The sequence below is a fragment of the Branchiostoma floridae genome, chromosome 4 (assembly GCF_000003815.2).
Source record: "Branchiostoma floridae strain S238N-H82 chromosome 4, Bfl_VNyyK, whole genome shotgun sequence".
Taxonomy (NCBI): Eukaryota; Metazoa; Chordata; class Leptocardii; order Amphioxiformes; family Branchiostomatidae; genus Branchiostoma; species Branchiostoma floridae.
In genome coordinates this window covers 19305116-19320917 of record NC_049982.1, presented here as the reverse complement: position 1 = coordinate 19320917, position 15802 = coordinate 19305116, and the positions used below count along the sequence as shown (strand labels likewise).

The following is a 15802-nucleotide window of genomic DNA, read 5'->3' as shown; positions in this document are numbered from 1 at the left end:
ATATGGCCGAACGCGTGCCGAACATAGATCAGCGGTCCGCGTGGCCGTAATCGGCAGTGTTTTTGTACCTGCGGGACCGGAAATCGTGTGGCCGTGGCCGCGTTGGACAGGTGGCCGCTAAGCCTATTTCTTAATCATTACGAATCCAAGGGACCGACAAAAAGTGGCCACTATGGGCAGGTGGCCGTTATGCAAAGGTGGCCGCTAATACAGGTTTGACTGTATTACCTATGAAAATAACGTATGCGGATTTATTTATCTCCTGGTATGGGTTTTAAGTCCCATATTTTCTGAAAATGAAGAAAATTTGCGAGATAAACAAGCTAAAACAAATCTCCGCGACTGTTGACATTTGCCGCTTGCCGGGATACTTCACTGAAAGCATGGGCGAGCAGCTTGTTAAAAAGAAACACCGACACGTTTTAATTTTAAAAAAAAATTTAAGTTTATAAAGTTATTTTATACTTCTTTTGTTTATCTCTGTAACGAATGAATTTACAATTAATTTGGAAGGTTGAATGTAGAGTATAAAAACACCGCACGCATCATTTCTACCCGCATTACAGTAGGCTATCCCATTGACCGCTATGACCTCGCAAGCGCTACTGAAATTTCGGGCCGTCACAAAAAGCAAGCGGAAAAGTCGAATTTTGCCGTGATTTCCCGATAGTTATAATTAAAAATCGATGTTTCTACACATGTGAAAATGATGCAGTCATCTTTGGCAATATTTTGATAGCATTCGGCCCGGTCGAGAAGTGGTTGCAGGCGCCGGAATTATGGGTCGCCTAGAGCAAGTCGCTTTATGCTTGTGTCTATATGGGAAAATTAGCGACCATCAAAAACCGGACTTATAAGTCCGGACCTGAACCGGAATCTTTGGACTCGAGTCCGGACCTGAACCGGAATGTGAGCTTCGGTACGCACCACTACTCGTGAAGTATTATCTGTCTCAAAAAACATCATAGCATTGGACATGCCACTTCCTGACTTCAACACCCATGTGCTCTGTGAAATTCCTTCAAACAACAAAGAACACTTTCTCTGTCATTGCTGTCATCAAAGTCATTCTTTTTAATGGAAAAATGCCAGTAAGTGCAGGATTTGTCCAGACATTTTAAGGCCCTCTGCGTACACCCATGCAATTTTCAATTCCACTGTATGTTATCACAGATATGTCATTACTAAGAAATTATTCTCCCCCCATGTCCAGCCATGAGGCCATGACTGACCTGATAGGTCTGATGTCCAGTCTGGTGGACACAAAGGGAAACATCAAGGTGCCAGGTATCAACGAGATGGTCGCCCCGGTAACAGATGAGGAGTTGGCATCATACGACCCCATCGATTTTGACTTGGTCAGGCTCTTGTATCTATTCACATAATATTCTGTGAACTCTTCCTTTGTCATTTTTTCTCTTTCTTTCCTGATTGCTTTTGTCAGGAGACATGGATGACAGTATTTTGGAATCCCCATTTATGTTAGTTTCATGGGCCCTAAATTTAGCATGATTTTTTTTTCTATCCTCTTAGTTTCCAAGACACTAGGCTGAAATATCTTGGCTTGACATTGACATGTAACCTCAATATTAAACTTAAGAAACCTTTTGATGTCTACATGTACTATAAGTAAAAAATACAGGGGATGATTCTTATGAGCGGTAATGGTACCATCTGTCATTTATGTTGCCAACACCAAATTTTCCGAGGCAATTCGGCCAGGAGTCATAATCAGCACCCACGCGGGCATTGAAGTCGCCCAGTAATAGGAGCTTTTCCTGCTTGGGTATACCTTGAATGGTAGTCTGGAGTTGGCAGTAGAACTCATCCTTAGTTTCTTCTTGTGAACACAGTGTTGGCAACATAAATGACAATGGGCAACGTCTGCTCGAGTTCTGCACTATCAATGATCTGTGCATTACAAACTCCTTCTTCAACACAAAACCACAGCACAAGGTATCCTGGCGCCACCCGCGCTCCAAACATTGGCACCAACTAGACCTGGTTATTGTGAGACGCTGTCACTTAAGCGATGTCTTACTCACCCGCTCCTATCACAGTGCTGACTGTGACACTGACCACTCCCTGGTTTGCTGTACAATCAGACTTACACCAAAAAAGATCCATCGCTCCAAACCACCTGGTAAAATCCGTATAGATGCCAGGAAAACACAGATACCAGAGAAAGTAGAGGAATTCACAGAGGCTCTAGAAGCCGCTCTCCTCAAGAAACCTGCGAGTGAAAACGCTGAGCAGAGGTGGAGTTACCTCAGAGACACACTCCACCGTACAGCATTAGGTGTCTTTGGAAAAAAGCAGGGAAAGACCCAAGATTGGTTTGAGGAGTATGCAAGTGAACTAAATGTGGTCATTGAAGAAAAGCGTACTGCACTTCTGGAGCATAAACGCTCACCCAGTCAGCTTACCTTGCAAGTCCTGGGAACTGCCAGGAGCAAAGTCCAGCGCATGGCTCGACAGTGCGCAAACAAATTCTGGCTTGATCTCTGCAAAAGCATTCAGTCATCAGCCGAAACAGGCAACATCCGTGGTATGTACGAGGGGATTAAGAAAGCCATTGGACCGACACAAAATGGCTCCGCACCTCTAAAGTCTCTGTCTGGTGAAACAATTACCGACAGAGGGAAGCAGATGGAAAGGTGGCTAGAACATTACTCAGAGCTGTATGCAAGGGAAAATACCATAAATGAGACAGCACTGGACAGCATCGAGACTCTGTCTGTTTTGTGGGAACTGGATGCAGTACCAACAGTGGAGGAGATGAGTAAAGCTGTCGACAGCCTGCGCTCAGGTAAAGCACCTGGTATGGATGGAATACCTCCTGAGGTCATCAAGAATGCAAAAGGTGTACTGCTGCCTGAACTGCATGATATACTGTGTCAATGCTGGGAGGAGGGAGAGATACCACAGGACATGAAAGACTCAAACATTGTCACATTATACAAAAATAAAGGAGATAGAAGCGATTGTAATAATTATCGCAGAATTTCCTTACTCAGTATTGTGGGGAAAATCTTTGCACGGGTGGTCCTAGGTCGGCTGCAGCGACTTGCTGACAGAGTGTATCCGGAGTCCCAATGCGGCTTCAGGTCGGAGCGCTCCACCATTGACATGATATTCTCCCTCCGACAGTTACAAGAAAAATGCAGAGAACAGAGACAACCCCTTTATATTGCGTTCATAGATCTAACAAAAGCTTTTGATCTTGTCAGCAGAGATGGCCTATTCAAAATACTTGCCAGGATTGGATGCCCTCCAAAACTTCTCAGAATGATCCAGTCCTTTCACACAGGTATGAAAGGAATCGTCCAGTTTGATGGATCGTCCTCTGAAGCTTTTGACATCCGCAGCGGGGTAAAGCAGGGTTGCGTATTGGCCCCTACCTTGTTCGGCATTTTCTTTGCAGTCATGCTGAAACATGCTTTCGGCTCTTCAGCCGAAGGAGTTTACCTCCATACCAGATCAGATGGGAAACTTTTCAACTTGGCCAGGCTTAAAGCCAAAACCAAAATCCGTGAAGTACTTATCAGAGATCTTCTGTTTGCAGATGATGCTGCACTGGCAGCTCACTCTGTGAACAAACTACAAACACTGTTGGACAAATTCTCTGCTGCCTGTCAGGACTTCAGCTTGACCATAAGTATAAAGAAAACACAAGTGATGTGCCAGGGAGTGGATCACCCCCCAGCAGTCACCATCAACAATTATGAGTTAGAAGTAGTTCCCAAGTTTACTTACCTAGGGTCCACTGTGACAGACAACCTCTCCCTGGAAGCTGAAATAAATTGTAAAATAGGACGAGCAGCAACTACTTTTGCCAGACTACAAAAGAGAGTCTGGGGAAATCAGAAACTCACAATTCACACAAAGATTGCTGTTTATAGGGCGTGTGTTCTCAGTGTTCTGCTTTATGGCAGCGAAACATGGTCCCTATACACAAGTCAGGAAAGGAAACTCAACACATTTCACATGCGTTGCTTGCGTAGAATCCTTCATATCAAGTGGAGTGATTATGTCACCAATGTAGATGTACTCACACGTGCTAATATTCCTAGTATGTACACACTGCTGACGCAGCGAAGACTTCGCTGGATTGGGCATGTGTGCCGTATGCCAGATGGGAGGATTCCAAAGGATTTATTGTACAGTGAACTGGCTACTGGGACAAGAACACGTGGCCGTCCCCATCTACGTTTTAAGGATGTTATCAAACGGGACTTAAAGGCCCTTGACATGAGCATCAACACATGGGAGTCACTTGCAGCAAACAGAACTCTTTGGAGACAGGAAGTCAAGGAGGGACTGAAACGGGGGGAAGCAAAGCAGAGACTTGCATCAGAACAGAGACGCTCAAAACGTAAAAACAAACAATAAGTGCATTGTGTAGAATTAGTACTACTCATGGTCCTGCGAGACCGACGAGTGCCTTTACTAGGTACCATCTGACTTTGCTTTAAAGACTGTACCTTGACCTAAATTGTACAATTTGTATGTTCTGAACAGGAGACGTACAGGGCAGACCTTGGACACAAACGTCTCCTGCACGACACCAAGGCAAAGATCCTCATGCACCGCTGGAGGTTCCCCACCCTCTCCCTGCATGGTACAGTCCAGTTAGATTGAATACAAATTCCTTATATTGTAAATGAAAGCATAACAAATGTTTACAAAAACAGAAAATGACATTTGGATCTTTTCTGATTGAGTTACTCTGTGTATGTGGACCATATGGCCAACACTACTGTAAATAGTAATTACTGCAGTATGGAGAAGATGGTACATGGTGACATATACATGTATCATTATGTTGTAATAAAGGGATCTGATGCTTAAAGATGAACAAAAGTTTTGAGTAGAGTTTACACGAGCCAATCATTGACATTGTTGATCAGATTTCCGTTTCCCATGACTGCAGGTATTGAGGGTTCGTTTGACGGTGCTGGTGCCAAGACTGTGATCCCACGGAAGGTGATTGGGAAGTTCTCCCTGCGCCTGGTGCCAGACATGCTGCCTGACCAGGTGGAGAAGTGTGTAGTGGACTACATCAACAAGCTGCACAAGGACAGCGGCAGCCCTAACCAGATCAGGTACGGCTGCAGTCACATGTCCAAACTGGGGCCAGGCCAGGCTATTTGCGGGAACGAAACGTAACAGTGGTTATTTCAAGAAATATACACGTAACTATGGTCATAGCTGTTTTTTAACTTGTATATCATTTTTGTCCCCTCTTTTATAATGCCAGGCCAAGCTCCAGTTTGGAAATATGTAAGGAATATTGATACAGCAATGCATGGATTTTTTCCCAGTCAGGTTTGTCCTTTTTTGCATTTTGCGACTTGCAGTCGCAAAATGCCTTCTGGCCAGTGTAGTCGCCGTTGTGATGTTGAGATGAACGGACCTGTTCAATCCATGCCAAACATTTGTATACCTGTTAAAACAGGCATTTCTTCAACATGTTCGCACTAGCGCAGTGGTAAAGTTTACGCATTCTAAACCAATGCACCCGGTTCGAATCCGGGGAGGTAGATTTTTTTCAACTTTTTTTTTTCTTTTTTCAGTTCAGGCACATATGTGAATCTCTCCATGCGCCAATATCAGGTTTAGTTACTCTGTTCTATTTATATGACATTCTAATAACTAGAAAAGAATGTCACACACGCAAACATTGGCAAAATGCCAGGTTTTTTAAAAGCAGTTGTTTCAGTTAAAACCATTCTTTTATAACATTTGTTGCTGGATGAACTTGTCTTCTTATAAAAACTGTTGCAGTTTTCAGTTTCTATTTTGTCTTGGTTCCAGTGTCACCATGGGGCATGGGGGTAAGCCGTGGGTGAGTGACTTCAACCATCCTCACTACATCGCTGGGCGCAAGGCAACCAAGACTGGTGAGTTACATACCACGTCATACATTTTAACAAAATATCATAGGGGTCTCATTAGAGGTCATTCCTAAATCTGTATTTTTCAGCAGGTAGGGCATCTGTGCCACAGATGATCAAGTAATTCTAGTTACAAACTTTTGGCCTGATCCTATCATATAACATTTTTAACCTTGGTTGGTTCATTTCAGAATATGCAGATATGTCAAATAGTGAAATCTTTGTCCTCAAGTGCTCTCAGAATATGCTGATTTGAAATGTACATAGATGCAGGTCACAATTTCAATGAAGATTTTGAAATACCTTCTGATCCACCCTGTGAACAGTTTGGAACTGTGAGCCTGACTTGACTCGCGAGGGTGGGAGTATCCCTGTGACCTTGACCTTCCAAGAGGTCACTGGCAAGAACGTTATGCTTCTGCCCATGGGTGCCTGTGACGACGGCGCACACTCCCAAAACGAGAAATTTGATCGGAAGAACTACATCCAAGGGGTACGTAGTCATGCCTTTATTGATATGTGTGTTCTCTATTTCATCTATTAGTTTGGGGGATGGAGCCAGATTTGACTCGGGATGGATGTAGTATTCCAGTGACGTTGACATTTGCGGACGTGACGGGGAAAAACGTGATGCTTCTCCCAATGGGTGCATGCGATGATGGGGCTCATTCCCAGAACGAAAAGTTCAACAAGAAAAACTATATTATGGGGGTAGGTCTTAAAGTAAAGGTTACATGGCAAATAGATCATAAAACACAGCTGCTTAATAAAAATAAATTGAAATGGTTATAGTACAACTAACGTACATCAGATTTTTAATCTTGAAAAACAACATATTGTAGGTCTTTACAAATCTGTTTGTTTGCTATTTCAAGAAAGTATTTACTTTTTTGTAATCATAGCTTTTTTGTCATTAATTTTCAAACCAAGATTTCAACCTCTGCCCCAAAACTGAGATCATTTCTTTACCAGAAATTGTTTATTTTTACCTGAGCTGGTCATGTAGGTTTGCATTTGAAACAAAAAGCCCCACATCATGTTTACCTGTATGATTTCAAACGGACAATGATTCTCGCTTCTTTTCTTTATGATCATAGACATGATTTGCTGTTTGGACAAGCACTAACATGTCGACATTTCCTCCTACAGACCAAACTGCTGGCTGCCTACCTCCACGAGGTGGCCCAGCTGGAGTGAGGACCAAAGACTGTCCAGGCCACAAAACAACATTTCCACTACAACAGTCAAACACAACTGGGTGAACTACAACAGAAACATGACCAAGCAGCTCTGCTTTCTTGATCAATGCCGTCTTTTGTTAAGTTGGACAGATTAAATTTCATGTTCTACAAGACTTAATCGTTTGGTGTAATACATGTATAACCAGCTGCGTGTCTACAAAGCTGGTGTGTTACACCGAACAACGGTTATACCGGCTATATAGATACAGATACAGATAGTACATTATATAATATCATAGACATTGTATTATGTCCTTGACACAAAGAATATTTTCTTTAAAGTGATTCTTGTGTACAAGAATAAGTCATCAATGAGGTAGTCTATTATGCTGCTTTCTATTCTGTTTTTGTTATTGAGTTTGGCAATGCTTTGAAAGTTAAACCTTATGATGATAGTTACTGTGAATTGTCTGTAAATGTTGTTGAAATATCAGATCAGAATTACATTTATTTAGCAATAAAATTCTACAAATTTGTCAGATATTTCTTTTAACACATAAAGGATCTACATTTTGGATATACAATGTATTACCTCAAAATGGCAATGTTGTCAATATTAGATCACTAGAAAGATCTCCATTGGACCAACTTATGCTGATAGCTCAGCTGAAAGCATGGATAAAATGTTAAAAAAAAACAGCACAGCTTGTCATATTTTCTGTCTGTCACACTGAAGAGGCAAATTCTTTCTCAATTTTCCTTTTATTTTGCATTACAGTTGAAAGCAAAATCACATTCAAAGCTTTCCGCTCATCTCTCTCATCATCAGACCTTGAGCACCTCCAAGTTCACATCTCCAAGAATATCCAATTTGTTGAATAACTCTTACACAGCTGTGTTGCAAAATGTGGGGATGAAGCAATTGTGTTAAATGAATTAAGGATGGCTAGGACTTAAAGAGGGGACTTAATCAACAAGTGCCTTAATGTAGCCCAAACCTGCTTTTAGATGTACATGTAAGTTGACTCATATCATGGCTTGTCGTAAAATATTTCAATCAAGCTATATATGGCCCATACATTAAGAATTTGAGGATTGTGGAAATTTACAGTAGGGAATAAAAGCTTAAGCTTAGCTTCTCTTTGATTTTGCCTTACGATGTTTTTTTATAGGACCATATGATACATGTATGTGTGTGAGGGGCGTTTCAAATTGCATTGTTTCACATCTTGAATACAATTTTGGTTTCCAATTCATCCTTTACAGTTTACACCTTAACATGGTCAGCCTCTCTTTTCAGTCGGACTTTTGAGTTTACCTAATCCAACCCCATAAAAATCCCCCTGCCTACCCTAATGAACTGGACAGGCAGGTTAACGTTACACTCCCAGCACTGTAGAGACAGCACTGAGCTCTCAATTGTATGGTAACGGGGCAGTTCACACCTGAGCCTTTTCATTTCTGTCTATCAAATGACTCAAGATCCATTAATGCGATACATTTTTACTACTAGTATGTCATATGTTAACATGCAAAATTAAAGAACGGATGTGACATCAGTGCCTGACAATATCACATGTACAGTAAGCCCTCATTCTCCCATGCAGGTATATTTAAGGCCACAGAACAACTGTGTGGAAGAATGAGTAGCCCTCAACAAAAGAAATTTAGTAGGCTATGTTAGACTCAATGTTCATTATCATACAAGATGTCCTTTAAAAACTAATGCAATGTACAAAACAATATACTAGTTTCATTCATTGGTGTTCTTTTTACGATGCATGTGTGCCAGCCACATTACACAGCTCCAGTCATAAAAGCTAAGATAAAATGAGAACAATGTTGGCCATGCATACAGTACTCGATTGAAAATATTTTGTAGCTGTAACGGAGAGGACAGAAAATAATTTTGTTACAGAGATATGAACACTGCGGAAATGTTGAATCAAACTGGTTCTAGCATATAATATTGTCTCTCTGATATGATATGTGTCTTACAACATATCTTGAATTTATGTGCAATTTTGCAATCCTTCAGCCTACCAGAAACCAGATATGCTGGTGCAAATCATAAAGTTAACACAATGTTGATTTGAGCAGGTCTACCAAAATGACTCGTAAGAGGGAATCGTACGTATATTATTGTAAGACTTCATGGCGACAGGCGAAAAACCTAACAGTCCTGCCCAGCTGGGCCTCATCGCAAGATGCTCTCCCAACCTCCATGGTCAATCTTTCCTGCTGCAGCCTCTGCAGCTGCCTGAACCCACAACAAACATATATTTAGTAAAATTCTGTCTTCACATTCCAACAAATAATAGAAACAACAGTCATATGTAAGAAGCATCTGATATCTATGTGTTCAGCTGTTCATAAAGTTTGAAGAATATTTTTAGGAACGACTGCTTCAAAACAAAGCAAAAATATAGTTTTTTGAAAATGAAGATATGGACAGAATGATCTGAAAAATCCCAATAGATAAATGATTCTAAAAAGGCACCTACTTTCTCTTGCTTCTTCTTCTTTGCCCGACTCTTTTCAAGCATCTTCTTTGAGTACTTGTCAGGTTCTCCGTTTGCTTCCTAAGGGTTCAGAACATACCATATTTTTCCATCTGTAGAAAACTATGATAATGGAATACATGCCATTCTCTGGTTGACATGCTGCTTTCTTCTCAAAAATAAATTGTGTATAATAGATTCATCAATTTCTTGGTATAGACAACAGGAAAATATGCTGAGACCCCGTTGAGGTCAAGGTTGTTTTTTGTGCAATCATTATCACTAGTACTCACTTTGGTCTTGGACTTGCCCTCCGAGCCTTTGAGCATCTTTATCAGGTCAAATAGTCCACCACTGGCTCCTCCTGAGGCCTTTGGCTGCTGCTGCGTCTCCTGGGATGTTTCCTGTGGATTGTCTGTTGGCTTTTCTGCAGATGGCTCTTCTGGCACTACCTGTATTTCCTGTGATGTTTCTGCAGCCTGTCGTTAAAAACAGGCCCATGGAAGGATTCCAGTATCTATAAGTTTGCTTTTTTGAACAGCACAACCGAATGTACCTTTCTTGAACAATCTACTTTTCCACACAATGCAGACTGCTACATCTAAGTATCAAACAAGAAACACTTTATAACGTTATATCTTAGCTTCTTTTTGTCCTCCCCATTTCCACTTAAGTCCTTATTGGCTTGTTAAAGCCAGTGTTTTGAGATTGTTTGTTCAAGAAATTTGCAAAACAACATTCTTATTGATGAACAAATGTCAAAAACTTTGTGTTGAACCCACCTCTGCCATGATTGTGTGTGTTGAAACGTGGCTTTTTGGATGAATCTTGATACAGTCAGCTCAGTCAGTGTGTGCCGCTCACCTGATGTGTTAGTATACACCGGTATGATGACGTGTTTGCTTGCATTTTTCTCACCAATTGACGTGCATCTCATGGTTTAATCATGGTCATCAAGTATTGATTGTTTAATACCAGGCTGAGCATAAAATGTACACTGTACACGATATTTCAGTAATTTGGTTAATCCATATATATATATTATACTGCATTTGAAGCAAGTAGCCTTGTGCTGGCCAATATATCCTTTGCGATTATTAAGTTATCTGTGATTGGTGATGAGACTGCAGCCATTATTGTATTTCATATGAACTGTTCACGGAAACATTTCTTGTCTTGTAATACAATGTGCTAGTGATTGTGTTGTTCCATTGTTAGTGGTCACTCTAGATCTTGTCATTTGGAATTGCCTGGAGAAACTTGTATTTTGTATTGGTGGAACTGGGTAAGTCAGAATGAGTACATTGTAACTGTAAAGACAGTGTGCAATCCAGATCAGGACTGCTGATGTACGCACTTACTAGCTGACGTCACCACATGAAGATAATTTGAGAGATACGGTACCAAATAATTTAGAGGGTTGGCTGATTGACTTTGTTTTATGGGCAGTTTTACGTGCTCAACTAACAGCCCACGTAGGTCGTAGCCTCATGTTGTTCAGTCACTGTGCATGAAGTTGATTGCATCATAGCAACAAATGCTATTTCCTTAAAATGAATTAAGATTTGTTTCAAAAATGCTTTCTCCACATAGCAACAGGTAGCCTTGTATCCAGCCATAATATAGCTCCCGAGTCTCTTCTCTCCTCTTCGTAATTGTGAAGAGGAGAGAAGAGACTCGGGAGCTATATTGCGGCTGGAATCCAAGCCAGCAACAAGCTTAGGCACCAGAGGAAACATACAGATTCACATGAATTAAGGCACCATTCATTCCCAAATTGTGTTGAATTTCTTGCCTTTAATTTTTCAGCATGTCACAGTCCATCATCTACAAGTTTACAAAAATTGAGCACAGATATTTTTCATCGTTATACAAGTTTGTCAACAATAAATTGACCGAGTCTCTCAGCAAACTGTCGCTCGTCATCTGACATTCTCCTGTAAGATTGTAAAGACTTCTCCAGCCCTGCCTGAACGTCCACTGCACGGAATCTTCTTCCTGTATGGGCAATATACAATATATGTAGTTGATGACAGAACTCACTAAATGCACTGTTTATTTATATGTAAGGACCTTTCAACCAATTTTCAATTGCAAATTTTTATAAGAAGATGTCATGCAGTCATGGGTTTTAGATATTACCAATCACAAATACTTACAGCTAAGAAAATCTAGGATCCAACATTACAACCACCATTCCCTTCAAATCTTTGCAAGGGTGCTACAATGAAACATGAATGTAAAATAACATTCCCCATGATAGTGAGCAGTACAGGTCCCCAGTGCTGCCTTGTGGAACCCTTCAGATAAATGTAAAACATAATCTACCTCTCATGGAATACCCTATATCCTGGATGACTCCCTCTGACACCCACAGTAAGGGACACTCCATGTAAGAGTCTACTATGACTCCCTTTTTTACCTTCATGTACACACCTAGGGGCTGGGGTAAAACAATAAAGGAAATGTGTTATTAATTATTACATTTCTGAGAGTAACATAAAATCAATAAGAGAAACAACATGTGTAAGTGGCTTGCTTTATATGACAAAATTCAATATAGGTTAATGTCAAATATACACATATATGTAATGGAAAGTGTGCACATGCAGCTTACCACAGCTAATCCATTGACAGGTTTTCTCAAACAGATGTTGAAAGGAGGTGTTTTCCCATAAACCCACTCCCAAGACTGGAACAGAAATAGAAAGATTGATACATTACTTCCATGCTTGGCAAACTTTAATATAAAACACTTCTACCTCACACAAACCCCATCTTTAGTATGCTCCCCAAGTTCTTTATTCTGGAGTTGTTCATTAGCTGAGCAAGTTATACATGTAGTTCCAGTCCATTATACAATATCTTGTGTGAATCACAATGTTCATGACTGATCCAATTGACCAATATTTACAATATTATCAGCATTTAGCAGTTAAGACTTTAGGCTATAGCTTTGAAGGAAGAGATTAGCTAAACCCATTCCACACCACATCACCCTACCTTCAGCTCTTCTGCAATTTTGCCAACACCTGGGTATAAGGCCTCACTGGTGGGGTCCACATCACATACCTGTGGAAAAATGGACATGCAATCTTTTGTGTTGATTGGAGATGAATAAATGAACAAACTTTATCGCTTGACAGTTGTACATGATACAAAATGTTATAGAAAATGATATTTTTCTTCAACACCATCTCGGCAAGAAGGACATTTTATATCAGTACAGCTGGTACATTATGATACCTTTTTCTATTTTCAAACCATTTGAACTGATGCTTAATTTGGTTATGTTGACTATTAAAGCTTTACTTCAAATTAATTAATTCAAAGGTACATGTGTACTTTGAGCCAAACTGTTTCATAAAAGATTCTAAAAAAAAAGCAAGTAAAAATAACAGATCAAAGAAATTGTAGCCCACCTGTTCCATCTGCCCTTGATGATTTGTCATGAAATATTCTGCTATGGTGTCCCCTAAAACCTTAGTGTCAATGGAAGTGTCCACGTCTTTTAGGTTTATGACCTCTGAGCGTATACTTGCAGTGGCTGTGGTCTCCAAGCCATCCTGAATCATAGACAACAAATTACCTGTGTTATATAATATACTAGTAGTCAAACTAGCCTAAGGCGACCACTAAAGGAACTGAGCAAGAGTGGTCAGTGCCACTGGTCACTATAGACAAGTGAACTCGTTGGACAGGTTACCACCAGACCAAGGGTCCCTCTCAAATGTCCTTTATCTGAGACTGTAAAGTACTATCCCTCGGTGATGACACTGTACATTACTCTACCTACTTCCGATTGAGTAAACAATTGCAGATGGCAAAAACGACACAGCAAACAAACAGACGCAAATTGGCAAAAACAATTTCCCCCAATTATTATTGTGACCACACGCTGGTAACTTGTGTAACCATTTCAGGCAATGAAAAGGTAAAATGGAGTTGCCAAACAATGCTTATCACAGTAACATTAATCAGATTGTCCTTAGTTAAATCTTGTGTTGAAATTTCTAGGGACTGAGAATGTGGTTACCTTGGTCTGGTGGTCACTTTACTTTGCTATATTTTAGGAGGTCTGAAAGCCATATGCTATATGAAGAAACAAGATAATCTAATATTCTTGTCATTACATAAATGTTGTTTGGAAAAAGCAATGAAAAGCAACATAGATGGATGACTCACAAATCCAGACACGAGGACGTCCTTCAGAGCCTGTGTGTTGACATCACACAGTAAGGTACAGTGATGGTAGGCCGTCTTACGGCCCAGCTTTGCAGCAGTTCCTGACAGCTACACAGCAAAGAGCGAAAATCTTTTAGACACAGATGTTTGAAAAACTAATCTCAGGGAATGCATTTTCTTCTAACTCCTTTCTGAAACTAAGTCTCTTCTCTTTCCATCATAAGCTAATCAATCACAAATTCATTAACAATGTGTGTATCATTTTCTACAGGTTGCACCTTGTATGTATCATTGAGTACTAAGTCATCCCTCTTGTTGACAGACAGGTCCAGACTAGGCCACCTCCCCTTTAGTGCTGTCACCAGGTCCTGTAGGTTCTGCTTCCTTCTGTAGGTATCTCTGGAGGTCAGGAAGGTCACATTCAGGTTTCCCAAGTCCTGTTGGGGATGAAAAATATCTTACACTCAGCATGGCTGTTCCTTAACAAGAGGTATTTTTTTTTTCTTTGTCCATGGCAGCATTAAAATTTTACACATTATAGAACCCTCCTTTCTTTAAGAACTACATATTAAAGATGATTTCAAAATTGAAAATGTATAAGCTGACATCCTTAGGCTTACATGGTAGACTGTTCCCCCTCCACTCCTCCTCCTGGCCAGGTGGATCCCCAGCTCCTGCAGTCTCTTCACTTTACACTCAGACCATGGGTTCTGGTGGCGACCAATCACAACCTGGGGATCACAGAGGAAATCTTGTACAGAAAACCATTTGAAAGATGAGAAATGTGTTATCACCAATTAACATGTTGATGTAATAGTTATGTCTAATTCTATCATCTTCACTTTCAATTGATACTTCAATAGAATTATAAGTAGAATGATGACATGGCTTATTAAAAAGATATGAAATCATACAGATTAAATGTAAGAGATATGGCTACATATATGTCTTTGATTCCTTACTAAGTCTTCCCTGAACAGAAGTGTACTTACTGTAGGCTCATTTCTCCAGAGTAGCAGAATATCTGTGTCTGTAAAGTCTTGGTTCTCATATAACCTGAAATGTGGTTAGACTGTTGTTATATTTAGTAATCCCCTCTCATTCACTCACTCACACTTACTTACTTCCTGACACCCACCCATTTACTCTAACTCACTCACTCAGTCACTCACTCAGTCACTCACTCAGTCACTCACTCAGTCACTCACTCAGTCACTCACTCAGTCACTCACTCAGTCACTCACTCAGTCACTCACTCAGTCACACACTCGCTCACTCGCTCACTCACCCGCTCACTCGCTCGCTCACTCACTCACTCACTCACTCTCTCGCTCACTCATCACCTCTCATTCACTCACTGAATGAAAAAGACTTTTAAAAGAGTTTTACTTACCAGTCTTCAAAAGCCAGATTTACAAATGGATCTGTTGAGGTAGATCTGTACACAATTCCCTACACAGATGGTAAGATGGTAAACTGTTAATGTCAGAGTTTGACCTAATCTCCAAGCAGTGATTTCTTTAGGCAGCCTCCCTTGCGGCTATAATTTATCCCCCCTATAATTTTAGCTTTCATCAACATGCCCCTACTTTTGCAATACAGCACATATGCAGTGTATTTTAATAGGACCGCTCCAACACATACACTCCCCCTTTCCCTGCACCATTAAAGTATAAGTATCATAATATGCTTTCACTTTCAACGTACCAAGGCACATTTATCCTTGTTTCAACAAACCAAGGAGCTTTTATATCAGATCCATCTGATATAAAAGCTCCTTGATATAAAAGCTCCTTGAACAAACTACAACAAGCTTTTCAGACTGTGCAGCACTCCTACGAACAGTGATGCTCAGTCGCTATTTCAGCACAACCGATAATATCTAGGAAACATCAGAAACACGTTTACCTTTGGCTTTGGTCGGGTGTTGGCACCGCCGCTGTCGGGGATAGCAGACGAGAAACACCGACGGTGGGAGGGGGTTCCTTCGGACACCCTTTTGTGCCTACCTTCCGGTGTTTCCCACTATCTCTGTTTT

General features: G+C 40.7%; 4 protein-coding genes across 4 annotated transcripts in view; 1 reads left to right on the top strand and 3 right to left on the bottom strand.

Annotated features, from left to right (window-relative positions):
• The window catches only part of LOC118413255 (mannosyl-oligosaccharide glucosidase-like), a 52579-nt gene that overhangs the window by 32603 nt on the left and 4174 nt on the right, over positions 1–15802 (bottom strand). The window lies entirely within an intron of this gene.
• Positions 1191–7195, top strand: LOC118413263 (cytosolic non-specific dipeptidase-like). Its single transcript, XM_035816512.1, has 6 exons — positions 1191–1358; positions 4522–4621; positions 4934–5105; positions 5818–5903; positions 6224–6390; positions 7047–7195. Exons 1-6 carry the CDS (start codon positions 1206–1208, stop codon positions 7092–7094), a joined length of 726 nt encoding a protein of 241 aa, XP_035672405.1. The 5' UTR covers positions 1191–1205; the 3' UTR covers positions 7095–7195.
• Positions 8602–11202, bottom strand: LOC118413267. The gene is made up of 4 exons (XM_035816517.1): positions 10362–11202; positions 9873–10058; positions 9583–9660; positions 8602–9338 (listed from the first exon to the last, which is right to left on the bottom strand). The coding sequence occupies exons 1-4, from the start codon at positions 10368–10370 to the stop codon at positions 9276–9278; spliced, it is 336 nt and encodes a 111-aa protein (XP_035672410.1). The 5' UTR covers positions 10371–11202; the 3' UTR covers positions 8602–9275.
• Positions 11357–15769, bottom strand: LOC118413261 (lipoyltransferase 1, mitochondrial-like; the record flags this gene model as incomplete). The annotated part of the gene is given in 11 exon segments (XM_035816510.1): positions 11357–11577; positions 11908–12022; positions 12197–12271; positions 12583–12651; positions 13002–13145; positions 13765–13872; positions 14043–14201; positions 14385–14495; positions 14757–14820; positions 15158–15216; positions 15673–15769. Coding segments are annotated over 11 exon segments (1132 nt in total), but the record flags the coding sequence as incomplete, so codon positions are not given.